This window comes from Mobula birostris, chromosome 1 (assembly GCF_030028105.1).
Source record: "Mobula birostris isolate sMobBir1 chromosome 1, sMobBir1.hap1, whole genome shotgun sequence".
Taxonomy (NCBI): Eukaryota; Metazoa; Chordata; class Chondrichthyes; order Myliobatiformes; family Myliobatidae; genus Mobula; species Mobula birostris.
In genome coordinates this window covers 174,874,774-174,900,992 of record NC_092370.1, presented here as the reverse complement: position 1 = coordinate 174,900,992, position 26,219 = coordinate 174,874,774, and the positions used below count along the sequence as shown (strand labels likewise).

At 41.5% G+C, this 26,219-nt stretch overlaps 1 protein-coding gene across 5 annotated transcripts in view; it reads right to left on the bottom strand.

Moving 5' to 3' along the window:
- The window catches only part of LOC140201773 (gephyrin), a 667,155-nt gene extending 645,979 nt beyond the window's left edge, over positions 1-21,176 (bottom strand). For all 5 annotated transcript variants that reach the window (XM_072266422.1, XM_072266442.1, XM_072266431.1 and 2 more), the window contains exon 1: positions 21,031-21,176. In XM_072266422.1, the coding sequence (XP_072122523.1) occupies positions 21,031-21,094 (64 nt within the window). In that variant the 5' untranslated portion in view covers positions 21,095-21,176. The remainder of the gene's footprint in view (positions 1-21,030) is intronic.
- Positions 21,177-26,219: the final 5,043 nt, after the last annotated feature.

Genomic DNA, 26,219 nt, shown 5'->3' with positions numbered 1-26,219 from the left:
CAGGCAGGATAGACAAAGGAGAGTCAGTGGATGGTGTTTACTTGAACTTTCAGAAAGTCTTTAGCAAGGTGCCACACAAGAGGCTACTAAACAACATATCAGCCATGGTATTATAGGAAAAATACTAGCAAGTATAGAGGATTGACTAACATGCAGAAGGCAAAGGCTGGGAATAAAGGGGACCTTTTCTGGTTGGCTGCCAGGGGTTGATGTTGGGACCGCTTCATTTCATGTTATATGTCAATAAATTGGATAACAGAATTGACAGTTTTGTGGCCAAGTTTGTGGATGATACAAAGATGGGTGGAGGGGGCAGGTTGTGTTGAGGAAGCAGGGTGACTGCAGAAGGACTTAGACAAATTAAGAGATTGGGCAAAGAAGTGGCAGGTGGAATATATTGTTGGGAAGTGTATGGTCCTGCATTTTGGTTGAAGGAATAAAGGGGTAGACTATTTTCTGAACAGAGAAAGTTCATAAGTCAGAGGTGCAAATGGACTTGTGCAGGATTCCCTAAAGGTTAACCTGTACGTTAAGTCAGTGGTAAGGAAGGCAAATGCAATGTTAGCATTCATTTCAAGAGGACTGGAAATAAAAGCAAGGATATGATGCCGAGGCTTTATAAGGCACTGGTCAGCCCACGCTGGAATATTATGATCAGTCTTGGGCCCCTTATCTCGAAAAAGACGTGCTGGCATTGGAGACGGTCCAGAGAAGGATCATGAGAATGATTCCTGGAATGAAGGGGTTCATGTATGAGGATCAATTAATTTGCTCTGGGCCTGTACTTACTGTAGTTTAGAAGAATGAGGTGGGAGGGATCTAACTGAAGCCTATCAAACTTTGAAATGCCTAGATATAGTGGATGTGGAGAGGATGTTTCCTATAGTGGTGGAGTTTAGGACCAGAGGACACAGCCTTGGAATAGAGGGACATCCATTTAGAACAGAGATGCGGAGAAATTACTTTAGTCAGAGGGTGGTAAATCTGTGGAATTTGTTGCCACGAGCGACTGTGGAAGCCAAGTCATTGGGTGCATTTAAGGCATAGATAGATAGGTTCTTGATTAGGCAGGGCATCGAAGTGTATGGAGAGAAGGCAGGGGAGTGGGGATGACTGGAAGAATTGGATCAGCCCATGACTGAATGGTGGAGCAGACCTGATGGGCCAAATGGCCTACTTCTGCTCCTATATCTTATGGTCTTACTAATTTCTCTTCAGAAATTATCTTGCTTTAATCTATTATATCCTAAGTATAAATACTTGACGTGAAGAATTTTAAAAGTATTTTCTAGCTTAGCATGGAAAAGATAAGATTAGTCCGAGACTTAAGGTCGAGGGCAGGCTAGGGACATTAGAATGCTGGAGGTAAATTGGAGCAGCTGCTGGAGGAAAAAAATTCTGCTAAGTATGGGTGGGGGCGGGGGGGGGAATATTTAAAGGTAAGATGGTGAGAGTTCAGTCAGCCTGTAAGAGTAAGAAACGGAATTGGTAAGAAGAATGAAGCTTGATTTGCAAAGGAAATTGAAGGTTTGACCAAAAATAAGAAGAGATCACATGCCAGGCATAGACATTTCATTTCTAAAAAGTCCTTTGAAGTTTATAGGGGATGTAAGAGAGAATTTACGAAAATAGGAGATTAAAAAGAGAATATAAAATGGTTTTGGCAAGCAGGATTAAGAAAAATCCCAGAATCCTTATATATAAAGAATATAGTGAAAGAGTAGTTCTGCTCAGGGATTTGAAGTGTGCGGGGGAAATGCTGTCTCACAAATCTGAGTTTTTGTTTTGAGGAGGTAACCAAGAAAACTGATGAAGGCAAGGGAGTAGAAATTGTTTACAAGTATTTTAGCAATGCTTTCAACGAAGTCCTGAACAGTAGGCTTGTCCAGAAGGTTAGGCCACATGGGATCCAAAGTGAGCAGTGGTTGACAGCTGTGAGTGGAAGTCTCTGACCAGCGGAGTATCACAGAAATTGGTGATGCAACCATTGTTGTTTGTCATATATTAATGACTCAGATGATAATGTAGGTGGAATATGGTAAACTTGCTGATGACATAAAATTGGTCAAGTAGTAGTAGATAATGAAAAAGGTTGCAAAAGGATACAGAGGGACATATAGATCAGTTAGAAAGTTAAGCAGTGCAGTGGCAGATGGATCTTAATCCAGACAAAATGTGAAACAATGTATTTTGGGGCACAAATACTCTCCAGTTATACATAGTGAACATAGAAGACCTCAGATAATGAGTGGGACTTTGGGATGCAATTTCATTGCTCTCTGAAAATGGAGACTCAGGTGGATAAGGTAGTGAAGAAAGCATTCAACATGCTTGCTTTCATAGGCCAAGGAACTGAGTGTAAGAGTTGGGATATAATGTTGCAGCTAGACAAAACCTCCATCAAGCTACATTTGGAGTACTGTTACAGTTCTACTTGCCAAATTACAGGAAAAATGGTATACAGTAATTAGAAAGAGTGCAAAAGAGATTCACAGGGTATTGCCTGGAATAGAGGACTGTAATGAGGAAAAAATTGGATAGGCTGAGTTCATTGTCACTAGAATGTAGAAGGCTGAGAGGTGAAATTATAGTTTTATAAAATTATGAAAGGCATAGAAAGAGTACATAATCTGTCTTTTCCTGATTGAGGCAATCTGAAACCAGAAGTCACAGGTTTAAGGTGAAAGGGGAGAAATTTAATAGAGAATCAGATTTACTATCGCTGACATATGTTGTGAAATTTGTTAACTTTGCAAAAGCAATACAATGCAATACACGATAATGTTGAAAAAACTGAATTACAGTGACTATATATAATAAATAGTTAAATAAGTAATGTAAAACAGAAATTTAAAAAGTGAGGTAATGTTCAAGGATTTAATGTCCATTTAGAAATCAGATGGGAGAGGGTAAGAAATTGTTCCTGAATTGATGAGTGGATGCCTTCAGGCTCTGTATCTCCTTCCTGATGATAACAATGAGAAGAAGGCATGTCCTGGGTGGTGATGTCCTTAATGATGAACGCCGCCTTCCTGTAGCACCGCTCTGTTGGCCAGAAAGAACTACAGTCTGCAAATCAGTAAATTTGAATGAATTGAGGACAGTGGAAGCAGACAGACCAATTGTCTTTTTTCTTGCCACGTGCTTGGCGATGGAGGCTGCTACTTTATGAAGACACCGTTCTCCATTTTGTGAGTTAGTCACTTGGCTTGATCAGTGTTTTAAAGAAGGCACAATAATGCTTCAGGTAATCTGTTGAACTGGAGATCATCTCCAAGTAAGTAGCTATTTGTGAGATGTTTGTTGCTTAGATATAACATTAAGATTTTTAACTGTGGAGTCTGTTCTGCGTGATTCAAACCATAAGTTACAGATTGTCACTTGCTGGGAAGCGGGCAATAAATGGATGCTGGGCTGGAGCAGAACCAATAAAAAGGTGTTAAAGGTCAGACATATGATCTACAGCCTATGACACTGGAATGCAATATCTGAATTGGTAAGAAATAAATATAAAAGCAGACACTTCATGTGTGCTGGTGGCAGTAACTCTGTATGAAATTATAGTGGATGTGAGGTGCCCCACAGACGTGGAGATTCAAAATAGGACGACATGGAACATGTGACCAGCAACAGAAACTCCTTTTTAACTGGTATTATATTTCCTGTTCTTTGACTGTTCATGGAAGGTCGGGAAAACTGGTGTGCTCACAGGTATTGGTTGTGTAAGTTCAGATGTTCTTCCATTGAGAAAATAAAGCTACTTGTTGGTAAATACAGATCCCCTCAGTACCTCACTGATCATTATACAACAGGTGAGTTTCGTCATAGTTCCTTGAAGATGTCTTGCATACTACGGAGGCTAGTACCCATGATGGAGCTCACTAATTTTACAACTCTCTGCAGCTTACTATGATCCTGTGCAGTAGCATCTCCCCCCACCCCACCCCCACCAGACAGTAATGCCGCCAGTCAGAATGCCCTCCATGGTACATCCATAGCTTTTGAGTTTTTTAGGTGACAAACCAAATCTCCTCAAACTCCCAATGAAATGTGGCCACTGTCTTGCCTTCTTTAGAGCTGCATCAATATGTTGGAACTAGGTTAGATCGTCAGAGATACTGACACCCAGGAACTTGAAATTGCTCCCTCTTTCCACTTCCGATCCCTCTATGAGGATTGGTCTGTGTTCCCTTGTCTTACCCTTTCTGAAGTCCGCAATCAGCTCTTTGGTCTTACTGACAATAAATGCAAGGTTGATATTACGACACCACTCAATTATCTAGTATATCTCACTCCTGCACACCCTCTCGTCACCATCCAAGATTCTCGACAACAATGGTTGTATCATCAGCAAATTTACAGATGGAATTTGAGCTATGCCTAGCTACACTGTCATGGGTACAGAGAGAGTAAAGCAGTGGATTATACACACATCCCTGAGGTGCACCCGTGTTGACTGCCAGCAAGGTGGATGTTATTACTAATCCACACAGATTCTGGTCTTCCAGTTGCAGAGGGAGGTACAGAGGCTGAGGTTCTGTAGCTTTTCAATCAGGACAGTAGAAATAATGGTGTTAAACACTGAGCTATAGTCAATGAACAGCATCCTGACATAGGCATTTGTATTGTCCAGGTGATCCAAGGACACATCAAGAGCCATTGAGATCATGTCTACTACAGACCTATTGTGGCAACAGGCAAATTGCAGTGGGTCCAGGTCCATGCTGAGGCAGGAGTTGATTCTAGCCATGACCAACCTTGTATGGTAATGAAGTGCTTATATAATTATAAATCCATCTAATGTATCATAGATAGTACATCTGATATCCTTTCTCAGCTGTTTATCTGCACAAAACCAAAGAACAAACTAATAGCTCAAATTAAGATCTTTGCAGTAAATAAAAGCCTCCCATGGAAAATATAGCAAGTATTTCCAGAGAAATTACAGGTATACAGAAAATTTCAATCATTTTCCTGGGTAAATCATTTTTGTTTCAATCATTTTTCTGGTCTTATTTGATATACAAAACTGTAGGATTAGTGAAAAAATGAGACAGCATTTTCGACAAAACATTCTTAGAGCAATCTCATTCAATCACATTCAACTTTACAATATTGGTACCCTTTTGCTCATTGCCTATAACAAAATGGTAATTATTGAGCTGATGAAATGAATTTGTTCTTTTCTTTGACTTTATTGGTAAATTACCACATTCTTGTTATGATCTATTGTTTTAGCTTGAATCTAATCAGGTAAAAACGTAACAATATCATATTGCAAAAGCTTGATGAGACCTTAAGATTGAAAAACATGTGTTCATTGCTAGACTATATATTAAAAGTCAATATTTTCAAATGTAATAAATTATTACAACATAGGTCTATTCGCTGCAACATGTTGTACTTCAATTCAGTGCAAATAGTAGAGTCTATCACATAGTATCCAACAAAATACAGTGAGAGTCAGAATACAGAGCAAAAGAAAGCAGAATTAAAACCTGCATCAAGCAATCAGCAAACTGTCTTTAATGGAGTAATTGCTAGGCTGGGGTGCCATTAGGAAAATAATTTTATTCTTTTACATTTTAGGATGTTTGTGTTTGGGTTTGAGTATTGGATTTGGGTATTTGATCTTCCACAATATTCCACGTGGGAATTTGTTTGATTCCTGTCTATTACAATGCATAAAAGGACTGAGCTCTTGGTAATGTATTGATGGATTTCCAAGGACTTTTATCCGGAACTAAGTAATTTGTTTTTACCTGTGATACTCATGAGTTAACGTTTCTCACTTTGGAAACACGACAAGTAATGCACTACTATTCGAACATTATCCTAATGTCCTTGATTGTCATTTCCTACGGCTCTGCTGTTGTATTTCATAATTTCATGGCAAGTGCAAATATTGCACAGTTAAAAAGATTATTCAGAATATCAAAAATCCATAGCAAATAGTCCTCTACTGCAAAACACAGCAGCAATACTTAAATTAAATAATAATTCTCATCCAGGAATAAACATAATAACATTAACATTTTCAATGTCACTTACTATAAATAAAAATAGAAAATAGTTTAATTACTAAAAGTTTATAGTCATGGCATAAAATTTGCTCAAACGTCAAAATGTCTTCAAAAGATCCTTCGGAAATTCAAACAGCTATCCATAAAAATAAAAGATTAGCTTTATTTGTCACACGTACATCACAGCATACAGTGAAATGCATTGTTTTGCATCAATGACTAATAGTCCAAGAATCGTGCTGGAGGCAGCCACGCTGCCGGTGCCAAAATAGTATGCCAATAACTGACTAACCCTAACCATACGCCTTTGGAATGTGGGAGGAAACCCCAGCACCTCCAGGAAACCCACACAGTCACAGGGAGACAGACAAACTCCTTATAGACCGTGGTAGGAATTAGACCCTGATTGATGTATGCAGGTGCTGTAAAGCATTGCACTAATCACTATGCTATCATGCCATCCTTAATTGCTTGATGAGCACTTCATTGGTGGTACATTACTAAAGCTTTATTTCACAGGTATAAACAGACCAAAGAAAGACTTATTTTTAGACCTAAATCAGCAAACTTTATTAAACAATGTTTGCGCATTGTGCACAGAATTTTTATTGCCTGATTTGGTGCAAAAACTTAAAAATACCAAATAGAAAAGTTACAAAAGAAAAACTGATCTTCTGCAGAAGGTTAGGTAGAAACTAGACTGAGTTGGTCATGGAAGTATTTGCTTATATAAAGTGTTAATCTGGGCAAATCCAACTGTTGTCCTGTAAGGACTGAGAACCAGTCACTAATCAACTAGTGGCTGCTATGTTAGGCACTTGGGTCAATAGACCTGCTAGTTTGCTAGGGTTAGCAATAGCTTTGCTAATATGTTCTATCACAAAAGCAAGAATTTCTGCCATTATTTCCAAGTATCCAGTTTAAAGACAGTAGTTGTGAACTGGCCTACAACCACACCCAGAAAGCAGCCTTTTTTCATCAGAGATCAGTTGATGTAGAGGCTCATCCCAAATGGTGCGTACCAACACATCTACAGACTGTATAACCCGAATAACAGCAAACGTCTCCTTTTCAGGTGCCTTAAGGAATAAAGAAATATGCTAATCCTGGCAAGTTTACCTTTCCTTAATCTACTTTTTCCATCAGCAGGTCACTTCTGTCCAATGTAGGACATACAATCTACAATTCTTTGTCTTCAGTTTAAACAACACATAAGCAACAATGGACACAGGATATTAAGGTGATCAGAGTGAAGAATATTGGAACTGACATCAGTATAGTTTAAGCAGTGCCAAAGGCATTGCAGCCTTGATCCCTTGCATTATATACGGTACACTCTGGAGTTTTAACTCGAAGTTTACAACTTATTTTATTTAGTTGTTAACTCTTAACAACTTATTTTGGAATGAAACGACACAATAATTTCACTAGATACTGAACTTGAAAGAAAATTAATATGCTAAAAAGTACTACAACATGTAGATGCAATCCAAAGTGACAAACTAGCTTTTAATCAGATAAAGCACTGGCTAGTTTCTCAAACAGTACCTGAAAGTCATCAAACATCTATTTTTTTGCCACTAATGTATGGATTTTAAACCATCTTTAGTCAATTAACTGCCTTTTGATTTCTTTTTAAAAGAAATCCTGATACACCAAATCAGAATCACAAAAACTGCATATAAAAGCATTTGATGCAAAAATAGGAAAAATCCCATCAAGGAAATACAGTCTTTCATCAATCAAAGTGCCACGAGAGGAGTGATTTGTTTTCATCATATACTTGCAGCATTGGCATTAATCTGGCATGAAACTATGTGACCTTAACCAAACAAGCAGCACAACTGCTAATATATATGAACCAATAACGTCATTTGTCAGAGGAATTCCATTTAATGAAAACTTGTACATAGGACAGGATTGAAGAAAACAATAACACATTTTCAGATAAATATGGCCTGCTGTAATCCCTTGATGAAGAGCCAGATTGCTAAACTGATAAATGATTCAGATTAAGGAAAGAAGGAAAAATGTGTTGAAATCCAAGATTCAGTTCACCCAACTGATCTCCTGATATAAAGAGGATTACTTAGATTTTGTTTTTACAAATGATGATTTATTTTGATGCACTGATGTAAGAACTTACTGACCAATCAGTTATTCTTGGATTATAGGTGCATTGGTGACAACACTGAATACAGGAAAGACTATGAGACAAAAATTCTCATTGGTAGTACTAAAGATCTGGACTCCAGAACAAACTGTGCCTCTAGTCAATCTGTTCCAGTAGTTACAATATTGGCATCTATCTAACAATGTGGAAATTTGTCAATGTACGTTTGCAAAAAAAGACAAGTCCTATCAAATTAACTACTGCTCAATTAATTGATATTCAACCATTGCAATATGATGGAAGATTTCATCAATAGTGCTATCAGTGCCAATAATTCACTAGAACTTACACATTGATAACCAGCTTGGATTTTGCCTTGACAATTGATCTAAAATCATATTGCATGTTTGATCCCAATATGGATCAAAGAACTGACTTCCAGCAGTAAAGCATATAATCATCTTCGGATAAGTTAGCATTTGTTCAAATGTAGCATTAAGAAGTCCTGGTAAAACAATGTCAAGGGGAATCAAGAGGGAAACACTCCAGAAGTCAGAATCGTATGTTATAAATGGTGGATATTAATCATCCTAGCACCAACTGTCATTGCACAAGATCCTCAAAGTAGTGTTCTAAGTCCACCCAACTTCAAATGCTGCATTAAAGACCATTCTTCCATCAAAAGATCAGAAGTGAGGAAGTTCACTGCGGAATGCACAAAATTCAGCTGCATGGCTGATAAGAGATATAGTAACTAAAGTACCAACTCCTGTTGACAGTCAAGGCATTACCACTGCTAACACTTATTATCAAGATCCTTGGGATCACCACTAAACAAAAACTCAATTGCAGCAGCCACATATACATAGAAACATACATAGAAAATAGGTGCAGGAGTAGGCCATTCGGCCCTTCGAGCCTGCACCACCATTTATTATGATCATGGCTGATCATCCAACTCAGAACCCCGCCCCAGCCTTCCCTCCATACCCCCTGACCCCCGTAGCCACAAGGGCCATATCTAACTCCCTCTTAAATATAGCCAATGAACTGGCCTCAACTGTTTCCTGTGGCAGAGAATTCCACAGATTCACCACTCTCTGTGTGAAGAAGTTTTTCCTAATCTCGGTCCTAAAAGGCTTCCCCTCTATCCTCAAACTGTGGCCCCTCGTTCTGGACTTCCCCAACATCGGGAACAATCTTCCTGCATCTGGCCTGTCCAATCCCTTTAGGATCTTATACGTTTCAATCAGATCCCCCCTCAATCTTCTAAATTCCAACGAGTACAAGCCCAGTTCATCCAGTCTTTCTTCATATGAAAGTCCTGCCATCCCAGGAATCAATCTGGTGAACCTTCTTTGTACTCCCTCTATGGCAAGGATGTCTTTCCTCAGATTAGGGGACCAAAACTGCACACAATATTCCAGGTGTGGTCTCACCAAGGCCTTGTACAACTGCAGTAGTACCACCCTGCTCCTGTACTCGAATCCTCTCGCTATAAATGCCAACATACCATTCGCCTTTTTCACCGCCTGCTGTACCTGCATGCCCACTTTCAATGACTGGTGTATAATGACACCCAGGTCTCGTTGCACCTCCCCTTTTCCTAATCGGCCACCATTCAGATAATAATCTGTTTTCCTATTTTTGCCACCAAAGTGGATAACTTCACATTTATCCACATTAAATTGCATCTGCCATGAATTTGCCCACTCACCCAACCTATCCAAGTCACCCTGCATCCTCTTAGCATCCTCCTCACAGCTAACACTGCTACCCAGCTTCGTGTCATCCGCAAACTTGGAGATGCTGCATTTAATTCCCTCATCCAAGTCATTAATATATATTGTAAACAACTGAGGTCCCAGCACTGAGCCTTGCGGTACCCCACTAGTCACCGCCTGCCATTCTGAAAAGGTCCCGTTTATTCCCACTCTTTGCTTCCTGTCTGCTAACCAACTCTCCACCCACACCAATACCTTACCCGCAATACCGTGTGCTTTAAGTTTGCACACTAATCTCCTGTGTGGGACCTTGTCAAAAGCCTTCTGAAAATCCAAATATACCACATCCACTGGTTCTCCCCTATCCACTCTACTAGTTACATCCTCAAAAAATTCTATGAGATTCGTCAGACATGATTTTCCTTTCACAAATCCATGCTGACTTTGTCCGATCATTTCACTGCTTTCCAAATGTGCTGTTATCACATCCTTGATAACTGACTCCAGCAGTTTCCCCACCACCGACGTTAGGCTAACCTGTCTATAATTCCCCGGTTTCTCTCTCCCTCCTTTTTTAAAAAGTGGAGTTACATTAGCCACCCTCCAATCCTCAGGAACTAGTCCAGAATCTAACGAGTTTTGAAAAATTATCACTAATGCATCCACTATTTCTTGGGCTACTTCCTTAAGCACCCTGGGATGCAGACCATCTGGCCCTGGGGACTTATCTGCCTTCAATCCCTTCAATTTACCTAACACCACTTCCCTACTAACATGTATTTCGCTCAGTTCCTCCATCTCACTGGACCCTCTGTTCCCTACTATTTCTGGAAGATTATTTATGTCCTCCTTAGTAAAGACAGAACCAAAGTAATTATTCAATTGGTCTGCCATGTCCTTGCTCCCCATAATCAATTCACCTGTTTCTGTCTGCAGGGGACCTACATTTGTCTTTACCAGTCTTTTCCTTTTCACATATCTATAAAAGCTTTTACAGTCCATTTTTATGTTTCCTGCCAGTTTTCTCTCATAATCTTTTTTCCCCTTCCTAATTAAGCCCTTTGTCCTCCTCTAATGGACTCTGAATTTCTCCCAGTCCTCAGGTGTGCCGGTTTTTCTGGCTAGTTTGTATGTTTCTTCTTTGGAATTGATACTATTCCTAATTTCCCTTGTCAGCCACGGGTGCACTACCCTCCCTGGTTTATTCTTTTGCCAAACTGGGATGAACAATTGTTGTAGTTCATCCATGCAACCTTTAAATGCTTGCCATTGCATATCCACCGTCAATCCTTTAAGTGTCATTTGCCAGTCTATCTTAGCTAATTCACGTCTCATACCTTCAAAGTTACCCCTCTTTAAGTTCAGAACCTTTGTTTCTGAATTAACTATGTCAATCTCCATCTTAATGAAGAATTCCACCATATTATGGTCACTCTTACCCAAGGGGCCTCTCACGACAAGATTGCTAATTAACCCTTCCTCATTGCTCAAAACCCAGTCCAGAATAGCCTGCTCTCTAGTTGGTTCCTCGACATGTTGGTTCAAAAAACCAACCCGCATACATTCCAAGAAATCCTCTTCCTCAGCACCTTTACCAATTTGGTTCACCCAATCTACATGTAGATTGAAGTCACCCATTATAACTGCTGTTCCTTTATTGCACACATTTCTAATTTCCTGTTTAATACTATCTCCGACCTCACTACTACTGTTAGGCGGCCTGTACACAACTCCCACCAGCGTCTTCTGCCCCTTAGTGTTACGCAGCTCTACCCATATCGATTCCACATCTTCCCGGCTTATGTCCTTCCTTTCTATTGCGTTAATCTCTTCTTTAACCAGCAACGCCATCCCACCTCCCCTTCCTTCATGTCTATCCCTCCTGAATATTGAATATCCCTGAACGTTGAGCTCCCATCCCTGGTCACCCTGGAGCCATGTCTCTGTGATCCCAACTATATCATAATCATTAATAACAATCTGCACTTTCAATTCATCCACCTTATTATGAATGCTCCTTGCATTGACACACAAAGCCTTCAGGCGCTCTTTTACAACTCTCTTAGTCCTTTTACAATTACGCTGAAAAGTGGCCCTCTTTAATGCTTGCCCTGGATTTGTCGGCCTGCCACTCTTACTTTTCTCCATAGTACTTTTTGTTTCTACCCTCACTTTACACCCCTCTGTCTCTCTGCACTGGTTCCCATCCCCCTGTAGTGAACTAACCTCCTCACGCCTAGCCTCTTTAATTTGATTCCCACCCCCCAATCATTCTAGTTTAAAGTCACCTCAGTAGCCCCAGCTAATCTCCCTGCCAGGATATTGGTCCCCCTAGGATTCAGGTGCAACCCGTCCTTTTTGTACAGGTCACGCCTGCGCCAAAAGAGGTCCCAATGATCCGAAAACTTGAATCCCTGCCCCCTACTCCAATCCCTAAGCCACGCATTTATCCTCCACCTCATCGCATTCCTACTCTCACTGTCGCGTAGCACAGGCAGTAATCCCGAGATGACTACCTTTGCGGTCCTTTTTCTCAACTCCCTTCCTAGCTCCCTATATTCTCCTTTCAGGACCTCATCCCTTTTCCTACCTATGTCATTGGTACCTATATGTACCACGACCTCTGGCTCCTCACCCTCCCACTTCAGGATATCTTGGACACGATCAGAAATATCCCGGACCCTGGCACCAGGGAGGCAAACTACCATCCGGGTCTCTGGACTATGTCCACAGAATCGCCTATCTGACCCCCTTACTATCGAGTCCCCTATCACAACTGCCCTCCTCTTCCTTGCCCTACCCTTCTGAGCTACAGGGCCAGACTCTGTGGCGGAGGCACGGCCACTGTCGCTTCCCCCGGGTAAGCTGTCCCCCCCAACAGTACTCAAACAGGAGTACCTGTTGTTAAGGGGCACAGCCACCAGGGTACTCCCTATTACCTGACTTTTCCCCTTCCCCCTCCTAACCGTGACCCACTTGTCTGCCTCCCGTGGCCCCGGCGTGACCACCTGCCTGCAACTCCTCTCTATCACCTCCTCACTCTCCCTGACCAGACGAAGGTCATCGAGCTGCAGCTCCAGTTCCGTAACGCGGTCCCTTAGGAGCTGCATCTCGATGCACTTGGCGCAGATGTAGACGTCCAGGAGGCTTGGAGACTCCAGGGCCTCCCACATCCGACACTGAGAACAGCAAACTGCCCTCACACTCATACTGCCCCTCTCCTCAAATAACAACAGAATATACTATGGTCACAAGGGCAAGCCGAAGGCTGGGTATCCTGCTGAGAGTGACTCATTTCTCAATGCCTCAAAGCCTTTCCACAATCAACAAGCATGTCATATTCACCACATGCTTGGATGACTATAATTGCAATAACACACATGAAGCCCAGATGTAACCAGGTCAAAGCAATTCATCTGACCAGTACCTCAGTCATCACATGAAATATTTATTTTCTCACTACCAGCACATGACTGCAGTACATAACTACAAAATATGCAGCATTACTTAACTAACTTATTTTGACAGCATCTCCCAAACACACAGATTCGAGCCCATTTGAGCACATAGTCTGCACTGATACTCCAAAACAATACTGTTGACATCAAAGGGAGATATTGCCTGTTCTCTCCTGTTCTCATATGAATAAAAGAGACATTTTGACATTTTCCAAAAAGAAGAAACCTCTCATTCTCTGGATCCAATTGTACCTGTATGATTAGCTGGTTGTTAACCTTTCAGAGGTTTTGAAAGTTGGTTGCAATCAAACTGGCAATACTTTTCCCACCTTTTTTGGTTGTAAAGAACATTGGGTGTTCAGGGGTCATCAAATCTACTATATAAAAACAAGTTTTACTTCAGTGCAAGAATTGTACTTATCTAAACTATCCTAAAAGAGAAAGTGTGAAATGTATGCAGATGAGCGTGAAGTTTCTGCATGACTTTCACTCTCACAGTAGAATCAGAGGAACTCCACTAAAGATTGTGGAATATTAAAAGTCTAGTGTGTTACAGCCACAACCACATTCAAATGGAAGCACACATGATCTTTAACACTGGTTCAAGCGTTCAGTAGCTTCAAGCAGCCCAGCTCATAAAGCTACAAGCATTCAACAATTTTCTTTACATTGCGTCCAGAATATTAGCCATGAACATTGATAATCTGTTATTGTAGTAAATAGAACTGAAGCATGAACCAAGGCTACTGCACTCCTGCAGCAATTACTTTAAATTAAGTTTCAATTAACGTAAACTCAATTATAGCAAAGCAATAAATACTTGAGTGGCTGAAATGGCTGCCTGTCAAAGGCCTTATGTACCAAGATCAAATCAAAGCTGTCAACTGAAAACAATTAAAAGGCAAGATCAAGAATATTCTATCAATGAACCAGAGATTGACTCACTTTCTGGAAAGAGGATCTGAAATTTTCTGGCTTTTGGAAGCATACATATACACATACACACACACACACACACACACACACACACACACACACACACACACACAGTCTCTCTCTCTTTCTCTCCTCCCCCCCCCCCATTTAACATTAGGAAGAATGTGTTAGTGTATCCATAACATTAAATTACAAATCGGAAACAGCAAATGATTATCAGAGAACACCTCATCAATGCTTGATCTCACTTTGCACTAAGCCTATTTGCTGACAACCCCACTCCTCTGTGCTGTTGTAATATTGCTGTCAATCATTTACAAATGATTACATTTCTTAATTTTATTGAGTCATTGAGACCTTAGAATCAGCCTAGAAGATAATATATTTGAATTGATCATAGCCGTGGCATAAACACTTGATTTAAAATTCTGTCATCTTTAGCCCATTTTTTATTTGACGCCACCCAAACAATGTGGCTATGAATTTTGAGATTGTGCAGAAACTGCTAATTTAGTTTTGTTTATGTGCATTTGTGCACATGGCTTAACAGAAGAATTTCCATTGCATTCTATCAACTATTTCTCCAAAAGAACCTCCAATCAAGATAGTGTGGCACTGAATGAATCTTTATGACGACACCAAACTGAATGGAAAAGCATACTGTGCAGAGGAAGTGGCAAGTCTGCAGAGAGAATATAGAATATAGAATATGGAGAACAATGTTGTTAAATACAAGGTCATCCACTATGGAAGGAAAAATAGCAGATCAAATCACTATTTACAGACATCCCACCTCTCCCGGAAGTTCCAGGAGTCTCCCACATATGAATAGTGGCTCCCTGATGCCCGCAAATTATATACAATATTGCGGAAATCAATTTTTTTTGAGAGTGAGCGAGCGAAAGCAAGCAAGAGAGAGAGCGCGCGAGAAAGCGAGAGTGCGAGAGAGAAAGCAAGCAAGAACGCGCGAGAGCGCACGCCATGGCAGAGTGTTCCAAAAAAAAATAAAACCTACGTCACCCCAGACTACACTAACGTGTACCCCTGCTTAATAGGGGTCAAAAATAATGACAGTGTTGCTCGCTGTACTGTTCGCAACAGTGACTTTTCTATTGCCCATGGTGGGTTAAGACTGTAAAAGACTTGTTGAGGTGAGTTTAACAGGTGTCATTCATCCATCAGCATAGCTAACGTTATTTAAACTAGCTGGCTGGCTGCTAAGGAGCTACTCTATTGCAGACATCCCATCTCTCCCGGAGGTCTCCTGCAAATTGATGGTGCTACCTCCCTGAAATCAGTTTTTGCAGGGTGGGATGTCTGTATTTAAATGCACCATGCTGTTGTACAGAGAGACTTAGGTGTGCTTGTTATGAACTGCCAAAGGTTGGTTTGCCAATTTAAGAAGGCAAATGGAATTGTTGGCCTTCATTGCTGGAAGGTTTGAATTTAAGAGCACAGAGGTTATGCTGCAACTGTGCAGGGTACTGGTGAAGTCACACCTGCAGTTTTGGTCTCACTTAAGAGGGTGCAGAGGAGGTTCTCCAAGTTGATTTGTAGATGGGGGGGAATAGGGAGTTAGTCTATGAGAAGAGACTGAGTCACCTGGGGTGATATTCACTGGAATTCGTATAAAATTATGAAAGGGATAGAGGCAGAAGCATTGTAAGTGAGACCACAACTAGAGGACACAGCTTCAATATCTCGGGGAGCAGATTTAGACGGAGGTGAGGAGAAGTTACTTTTCTCAAAGAATAGTGAATCTGTGAAATTCTCTGCCAGGGAAGCAGTGGAGGCTAACTCACTAAATATACTTAAAACATAGTTAGATAGATTCTCGCACAGTATGGGAATTACAGGTTGTGGGGAAGCAGCAAGATAGGTGGAGCTAAACCTATGGCCTATCGGCCATGAATTTATTGAATGGCAGGGCGGGTGTGACAGGCCAGATGTTCTCCTCCCTCTCGTATGTCTATGCTGCATTTTTGGATTATGCAAGACATTTCAAATCATTTCAATGAGTGGGCCTGAAGTCTAACACAGGATTGAGCTCCCAAACTATCGGAATCATAAATTCAATTGGCTCAGATCAGAATGCTGACTCTATACAACAACTTGATCCCTATTCAACATTGTACAAATGCTTAAGCAGCTTGATTGGGGAGACTTGGACTGTTTTCCTTGAAGGAAAGAAGGCTGAGAAATTGAACAGAATTGTATAAAAGTCAGCAAGGATCAAAACAAGTTCAATAAAATATTCCCAGTAACAGAAAGACAGAAAATGAATGGATACAAATTTAACGTGACTAAATAAAAAACCAGAGATGACAACTGGGACACAATGGGCCAAATGACCTCCTAACTTCAGGAATAACCTTCAGACTTTGTTACAGGATTATATTAACTCCGTTTATCATAAAGGGACATTTAAAAAATATTGATGTAAAGATTATCTTGTAGCCTCCTTTCCTGTTTTTATTTGCTACAGATTGTTTTGCCATGTCTTGATAATAAACATATTTGCACTCATGAATAATTGACTTCCATAACTAAATATTTTATAATGAAGGTGCTTCCAGGAATATAATACTACATTTTACTATCGGTGCTGCTTAACAGTAATAAGTACACAACATTGCAATCCAAATACCTTTAAAGATTTATCAAGTGTGGAACATATACTCATAGTTTAACCATTGGTTATTTTTGTAACTGGATTACAACTACTATTAGTCCCATAACTCATGACACACATTTTAAGTACTTATGCAACCTTTGTAAATTCTCAGTACTGATGTTGCAGAGTAATCCAAGTAAACCTGAAAGAAAACAAGGACATGTACAATATATGAGAGATAATTGGACACTGAATAAATCTGACCATAGGCCAACATTGTATGTGTAATGTTATGTCCAAATTAAAGCCATAAGAAATAAAGTGAAGCAAGTGATCTCTGGAGTAAAAAGCAAGAGTGACTTATCTGCACATGATGCATTAGTCATTATACAATTATTGATCAGTAGAGAATAACAAATAAGAAAAGGGAGAATGAGTTAAATGATACAACAAAAAAAGTTAACTGATACTCAAACCAAACAGACCTAAATCTCAGTATAGTTTTTGTTCCATTAAACAGGGTGCAGTAGCACAAAGCCTACAAGTAACCTCACACAGCAAAATATGATAAAATAACACAGCTGTAAATAACTTTGCAAGACACCAACTTGTTTGTGTGCAGTTCTGTGCCCAACCCCACTAATGGGAAGCATCAACTGTAAATGGAGCAAATCTTTAGGTATAATCACACCAAGATCAAATTGAAAGAAAAAGAAGTTTTTGTAGATTCCCACTCACTCCTCCCAGCTACCCAACCAAAAATACTCAAAAATACTCGCAGGCAAAATAATTAAGAACAATTGACCAAAGTGAAATATGTAATGCCATGCTCAAAGCTGAACTCCATTACTTCTACTGTCTGCAAATGTATGAATTTTCCAGGAGTCCTTTCTTTTTTGGGGGATAATATGAATACTTCCCAAATCTACAGAATTGCTTAATTTTAACCATACCCATTTGTTTTTGTATAACATATTATTTGTGAAGAAAGCCCAGACTCAGTCCAGCCTGCTATTCCTATGCTAGTTTTTATTATTCACAGGATAAATGGAAATTTTGGAACACCTTTGTGTAATTTAGTAACTATTCACTTCACATATTGAATAATAAATAGCTGTTTAGTCTTGAAGTGAAAAGGATCATATGATCAGAGCTTATCTCATGCACAAAACCAGATGCCAAGCAGTTCCAGTAAATTGAGTTATGTAAACAAGATTGTGATTATTTTGTGGTTTATATTGAGCATACAGAGGACCAAAGTCTTATTGAACAGTGTGACTTTGTATAGACCAGTTCACTTAGCAAGATGTCCCCAGGCTCTATAGAGGGCACTACCAGACTTAAAAACACAACCTGATATTAGGTTAGTTAGTCAAAAGTTTAATTAAAGAGCACTGTATGTAAGCAGTACTTGAAAGGATGAGTGAAGCTGACAGATTGAGGAGTAATAATGTTCCTTTCTCTGAAAAAATCTACCCTGAGCAAGGTCTAGGTGAAGTTGCGAAATTAACTTTCATGGACAGATAACCACTTGTGGTTTACTGATAGTAATCTAACAGATCCTCATACAATACCAAAAAGTAATCTTGGTTAACATTTTTCATAAACTCCATGGTAAGTTTCAATATTAAGGAAGCCACTAAAATGCTGACACTCGAACTGTCTAAACTCATCTTTTCAAAATCACTTGTAATAAAATGAAAATAATTAACTTCACATTCATCTGCTCATCAATAACAGGACTATGAAACTACATAAAACTCATGACAAGCTAATTGGCGATGGAAACGTGTTTCCAGATTGAAACAAGCTGTTCTCTGCTTTAAATGTGTGGGATTTATTCTGATTATAGCACTTTATATAGCACGGATACAAAGCTCTGTATAGTTGACACTGTTCACAAAAATAAATACTCAGAATAAAACTCACTTCTGTATTTAGAGCAGGATGGGGGCATTTTAAAAGATGATAAAACGGGAACTAGATAAAGTGTCGAATATTTTTAGGAATTGAAAATTACTTCCGTATACTACCACAAACCAAAACAAATCGTTCCTATTTATAATTACTAGTTTATGCCTATTACGTGAAATGATATTTAGTAAATCGAATTGTACTGACGGCTTAGATTTATGTTTTGAGAAAGCAGCATGGTATAAATTTTCAGTGCACAAATGATGAACCTTCACACTGCAATTCTGTATAATATTACTATCTGTGCTCCCGATATTTCAGGGAAATTAACTCGATGCATCGACACCAAGAATTGATTTGGCTTCTTTCAAAGATTAATCTAAGTATAAAAACGCTGGACTTTTTTTTTGACTCGTTGATACAGACGACTTTCCCGAATATTTCCTTTTAAGTCTGCTGCGGAAACTTTCAATAAAGAACTTTTTAAATATCATTTTCATTGAGCCTTGGGCAATAACAAACATGTTAATGTCTTCCCCGGGTATCTATTGTAACGGGTATTTGATTACGAAAACACCTCTTTAAATCCGTGGCCATTTCAACATATTATTCCATAATCTAATTTGTCAAGGTGCTATAATATCTGAGTCACATCTTGGCGAGCTTCTGTCGTCATTTATGACATCCACCTGCACAGAAAGCCTAAGATCTCTTATGCATAATATTAAAACAAAACTAACACTTATTTTAACACAAGAAATTCTGCAGATGCTGGAAATCCAGACTAACACGCGCAAGATTCTGGAGGAACTCAGGTCAACACAGCTACCTGACCTGCTGAGGTCCTCCAGCATTTTGTGTTCATTTTAACACACCCTTACTTTTCCAACAAGATCAACCCAAACGACTGTACGCAACGAAAGGCATTTTTTAAAAAAAAATACATTTCGATTCCATCCATCAGAAACTGCTAACATAGCTCCGAGTCTGAATACAAATTTCGCCCAATACATTCTAGTTCAGCACCAAGAACAGCGGGCCATCCACTGGGCGCCTGCTACGTACATCGTTAAAACTACATCGTTGAAACTGGAACGCAGAGTATTTATACAATGCCAAAAGCAAGGTTACTCATGCTGCACATTACAATCATTATATTTCCCCTCCTCCCTTAAGTAAACGTTGAAAATTGATAGGTTGCATCTTAAAATCCAAATCCACATCGGATTATTTAAAAATACATGCCCGGGAATCCACCAATTCACATGCGCTTCGCACTAGAAAGTGACAATAAAAAACAAATTGCATATGAAAGCGACACACGGGAACACAATCTCTCTGCCTTAAAACGCTCCGCCTTGTGATAAATATCTCCAGCTTGGCAGAACCAAGGGGTGCACGAAAAGGGTCGTGGGATTCCTACAATCACCGAACACTGCTTCACCTTCCTTCTCGCTGTGTTCACCTTTCCCACTGGTATTAGCGTCCTAACTCCAGGCCTGAGCGTATCAGCACACACCTTGGCAACAACCCAAAATAATAACTAATAACTCATGGCACAAACAATTTTCCCCCGTGCAATGTTCACATTAACCTGGCAGGAATTTCTGCAGCCCTTATCCTTCACCCTCGGTGCGTGTGCATTGCAGCTGCAAACATGTTATGTGTGTATGTGTGTGGAGAGGGGTCCATTCTCCCTCCTCCGCTTCCAAACACTAGCCCCCAAACTACAGCACTACTGACCCGGGCTTGCCCTTACGACAGCAGCCCCAATTTCCTCATCGAATGTCACCCCCGTCGCTCCGGGTCACTGAGGACTTGAGTGGGCCCGAAATGCTTAGTCGAGACCCCGGTCGCCGGTATACACCAATAATATGCCGGCTACAACCTCGAGCTCACCCCCGAATCAGTGCCGAGGCCATCGCCCGGCTGTGTGTGTGGGTTGAGGTGCTGGGGGGGAAGAGGAAACGAGTGCGGGGCTGAGCTGCTCCCGCCGCCGCCGCCGCTACGGTGCTGGGTGAGGGATTGGCGGCCTCCGGCTTGGTCCCGGAGCAGCGGTCAGCCGGCCAGATCCCCGGTCGGTGCGTGTGGAGAGACGGGAGAGGCCCCACCGGTCCCAGGCTCCGGCTGCCCCGGGCCCCAGTCAGACAGGCAAAGCACAGTCTCCCGGCGCCAGCCGCAGAGGAGCAGGGCGGCACGGCGGGCGGACGGGGGTAGTGGAGAAGAGGAAAGAGAGCAGCTCTGTTACCTGTCAGCACTCCGACCCGGATCTGGTGGTCGTGGTTGGTTAGAAGTAGCCCCTCCGTCGCCATGTTCGCGAGCGCTGGGTCCGCGGGAATGCGGCGACGAGCAACGGCCGCGCACGCGAGCCAGGCAGCAGCAAACGAGCGCCGAGTACATCGAGCCGCGCCGCTTCAGCCAGGCAGAGCACGGAGTCACTGCGCACTGGCGCTTCAATCACCCACGCTCAGCTGGGACCCGGCACCGACCTACTGGGCGCAGGCATGTAGTCATTACTCAGTGAGAGTTGGTACGTACACGTAGTGCTGGCACCCCCACCCACTCACTAGGAGCTGGCACCAATTCACTAGCAGTTGGCAGCATGTGGTACCCCTTCACTGGGAACTGGCACCTACTCTCTAGAGCTGGTATCTAGTCACTCAGTGTTGATGCACAGTCATCGTCCCACTGGGTGCTAACACCCACAGTCACCCATTCACTGGGAGTTGGCAGTAAGTCACACTGAACTGGGTCCAGACATTCTTCAGCCCTCCACTTAAAAACTTCACCTACTCATTGGTAGCTGTTGCCAATCACTCTCTTACTATACCTGGCACCCGGGTACTCTCTTACTGAGAGCTTTCACCCCCAAGCACCCCTCAACAGGAGCTGATACCTAATCATGCCTCACTTTGAACAGGTATCGGTCACTGAGATCCAAGTAAGTTGAATGTGTGTGTGTGTCCCAGTGAGTGGAACCCAGCGAATTTCGACTTCCAGTAAATCAGTGCATGAGTGCCTCAGCTCCCAGTCAGCGAATGGTTCCAGTTCTCTGTAAATGAGTGGTGGCTGGAAATCATTCGCCCTTTCTCTGGGGGCTGGTGGCCGCTCATTGGTAATTGACAGTCATCCCTCACTCGTTGTTGACCATCCTCCCTCAGTCACTCATCAATGAGCCCTGCTACTTAATCCCCCTTCAGTAAATACAGACTCAGAGGGTAGTTCCCATCGCTGGGTGTGACAATTATTCATTGGGAACACTCTTAAGTCCTTGGAAGCAAAGGCGCCTCGTTAGGAGTTGAAAAGATGAGATATCCACTCGTTCACACGGAACTGGAACTCTCTGGGAGCTGAGGCACTCATTCATTCACCACTGGTTCACTGGGAGCTGAAACTGGCTGGGTTCCACTCACGGTCACACACACAAACCCACAAGCCAGTTTGGAACTGAGACAAAATCGGCCTGAAACTCTACGACTCTTTCCACAGATCGTGCAGGTCTGCTGATTATTTCCTCCATTTTTTAAGATTTCCAGCATCTGTAACCCCCCCCCCCCCACACACACACACCCAATTCTCACTTATTTACTCACTGGGAGCTCCAACCCTCTCGCTCATATATTAGATGGTGGAACCGAGGCATTCACCCAGTTGGACCTGAGACTCCCTCACCCTTTCATTCACTCTCACAGGGAAACTGGCATCGGTTCCTTTTCTACCGGGGGAGTGGCACTGCACCAGGTTCCCGCTCACATAGTCACGAAAGACAACGGATAATTGTCTCTGCAGTGTATTATCCCCTCTTTCCCTGTCACGCTCTTTAGTTATCTTGCAACGATCTGGTCCCCCATTATTATTTGTTTAATTTGGCTTTGTTTCCATTAAAGAGGTTTCCCTCTCGCTCTCCCGCTATCATTATTTCCCTGCTTATATCTGTGTTTTTTTCCATGTGTGTTCCCCGTCCTCACGAAACAAGCCGAGCACCGAGCACACGGATCTGCAAGCTGGATCGTGTGCGTTTAATTTGTGCGGCATGTTGAATATTAATTTTGCAGCTTGCCGAGATGATTGTTTTGGTGCAATGAAATTAGAGCTCAGGCACCCAAGTTCATTAATGGTACACACGTTAAGGCTACTTCTGGCGGGGTGTCTAAAACGAGACGGGAATCTCCCCTGCAATAAATAGAACATTCAGTGACACCCCCGTCGGTCTATTCGCGTCATTATTTGAGCTCCCACGGCACAGTTCAAAAATGTATTCTCCTGTAACATCTCTGTTCGGCTCCCGCTTATGAACCGCACTCACGTGCAGCTTTTTAAAAATAATGAAATCATATCTTATAAGCAATTTATAGCCTTGTACGTTGTCTTATTGGAACGCTACAATTTTGAAATCTCTAATTTGTTTTTTCGCACTGAAAAATTCCCCATCCCATTTCTATGTTATTACAGGACTCTTGGCAAGTATTTTTTCTCTGATTTTGGGCCCACTCTTTCCTTCCTTTCAACTGTTTCCCACCCTATTGTTTCTTTGTTTTTTTTTATTTTCATGTGTCTTGGAATCAGTCGTGCGGTTACAGCACTTGATGATAATTTCCTTTGTTAGGTGGGAGAAGATGAAAACTTGGGTCATTGGAAGATTTGGGATGGGTTTCTCGGCCAAAGACACGAATGCAGGACTAATGCTTACAGGAGACATAAGAGACTGCAAATACTGGAAACCTGAAGCAACACTCAACCCAACGGCGCTGGCAGCATCCACGGAGCGAGAGCGACAGTCGACAGTTCGGGTGGACACCTTTCATCTGGAACGGCTAATGCTTACTTCCTCTTGTCCTTTTGCCGTTGCGGCAAGAATTTATAGTCCAAACAATGACAACAGTTCAGATCTGCCTGTAGGTCCTGCATGGGTGAGAGAGAAATCACGAGAATGAGTCGAGAGATTGCAACATAGAATTTAAGGCCTAGATACAAAGCAAATTTTGGTTCTGGTTATAAATAAACAACCAGGAAGCAGAATACAAACGGACAAAAACGTATTTTTCTCGAGCAGTTAGATTTCAAAACATAATTTTGTCATTGTCTAATAGAGATTTAAAAAAATCATACCTGAAACATCCAGTTCCAAAAACGGAGCTACGCGTTTGTCAAGTCATTTAAGTGACAAAACTTTATCTCCTTTGAACCTTGCATCATTTATTTTGCACATACCAAATTAATGTTGTCATAAATGTGGGTGGGGGGCAGCATGCTGAACTTTTTATTAGCAGAAGTATACAAAACGTAACGATTCACGGCAATCATACACAGTGGATTCCGGTTATTTGGGCCACCAGTTAATCTGTACAGCCTCTTATTTGGGCCAACTCTTAAGGAACAAAAACTAATCGAGATAATTGCAGGGATTCTCTTTATTTATTTGGGACACTATGCCACTTAATTGGGACAGCAGACAGTTGCCTAAAAGTTTCTAAATAGCATCAGTCACGTGCACTGTGTGGCTGTATGTCACGACACCGCGCTTAGAGCAAACCGTTTTTAAATAGCGTCAGTTGCATGTGTTTGTGCTCAAAAAGCAGTGAATTTTGTCACTGATAGTTAGTGAGAGACAGCTATTAAGACAAGTCAAAACTGGTTTGCTCAGTGCATTTGAGGTTTAGAGATGCCAGAAATGACAGGGAGTGAAAATGTAAGGATTTCACTACTTCAGCACTACGAAAACCTTGAAGGTATGGACAATCATCTTGAATGTTACAATGAAAATGAAGATTTGGAGGATGTAATTGTTGAAAGTATTGTATGAAGACAAACACAAGAAACTCAGCAGGCTGGGCAGCATCAGTGGAAAAGAGTAAACAGTTGACGTTGAGCCAAGACCCTTCATTAGGACTGGAGAGAAAGATGAGAAGTCAGAGTAAGAAGGTATGGGTATGAGAGGAAGAAGTACAAGGTGGTAGGTGATAGGTGAAACCAGGAGAGGGGGAGGGAGTGAAATAAAGATCTGGGAAGTTGACTGGTGAAAGAGATGAAGGGCTGGAGGAGGGGGAATCTGGTAGAAGAGGATAGAAGACCATAGAAGAATGGGAAGGGGGAGGAGCACCAGAGAAAGGTGATGGGCAGGTAAGGAGATAAAGTGCGAGAGAGAAACAGGAATAGGGAATAGTGAAGGAGTGGGGGGGGGGGTGCGTAATTACCAGAAGTCCAAGAAATTGATGTTCATACCATCAGGTTGGAGGCTACCTAGATGGAATATAAGGTGTCGCGCCTCCATCCTGAGTGTGGACTCATCATGGCAGTAGATGAGGCTATGGATTGACATGTTGGGATGGGAATGGGAAGTAGAATTGAAATGGGTGGCTACTGGGAAATCGCACTTTTTCTGGCTGACAGAGCATAGATGCTCGGCAAAGCGGTCTCCCAATCTACATTGCATCTCAATGATATCCAGGAGCACTGGATACAGTAGATGACTGCAACAGATTCACAGGTCAAGAGTCAGCTCATCTGGAAGGGCTGTTCAGGTCCCTGAATGGGAGTGAGGGAGGAGGTGTCAGAGCAAGTGTGGCACTTGTTTCACCTGCAAGGACAAGTACCAGGAGGGAGATCAGTGGTGAGGGACAAGTGGACAAGGAAGTCACATAGGGAGCAATCCCTGTAGAAAGCAGAAAGTGGGGGAAGGGGATGGAAAGATGTGCCTAGTGGTGGGATCCCATTGGAGATGGTGGAAGTTACAGAGAATTATGTGATGGACATGGAGACTAGTGGGGTTGACAAGAGGAATCCTATTCCTGGTGTGCTGGCAGGAGGATGAAATGGAAGACATGCAGGTGAGGGCAGCATTGATGGTGGAAGGAGGGAAGTCCCTTTCTTTGAAGAAGGAGGACATCTCATTAGTTCTGGAATGAAAATCATTGTATGAAGGCAGTCCTTTTTCTGCACCAGGTGTCTGTGCTGATTTAGTTCATTTACAGTCAATCAAAAGAACATGGCAGTGGACACTGGATGAATTCTTCCATTGACAACTGTTTGGAACTAATACACAGTTTTATAGTACTAGAGTAGTTGTGATCTAATTTGTTCTTTATTTCATTTAAATACATAATTCGTTACTCAGTGAGTCTTTTTAATACCTATTTAACTATTTCCATGAAATTTCGGCTAATTGGGACAGCCATTTATTTGCCAAAATGTATTGGTCCCAATGTGCCCCAATTAACCAGAATCCACTGTATATATCAATTCAATAGTTAGCAATTCAGATGTGAACCTACTGTATATACATTTCAAAATAATTTTAGTTAATACAGATAAGACTTAAAAGGATTTTAATATTTCCCAGTTTCTGTCAGATGTTTGAAAATCCTCAGACTAGAGTTTAAAGGAAGGATAGCCTGGAGGGAATACTTACTATTCAAAGTGCATTTTACACTATATTCA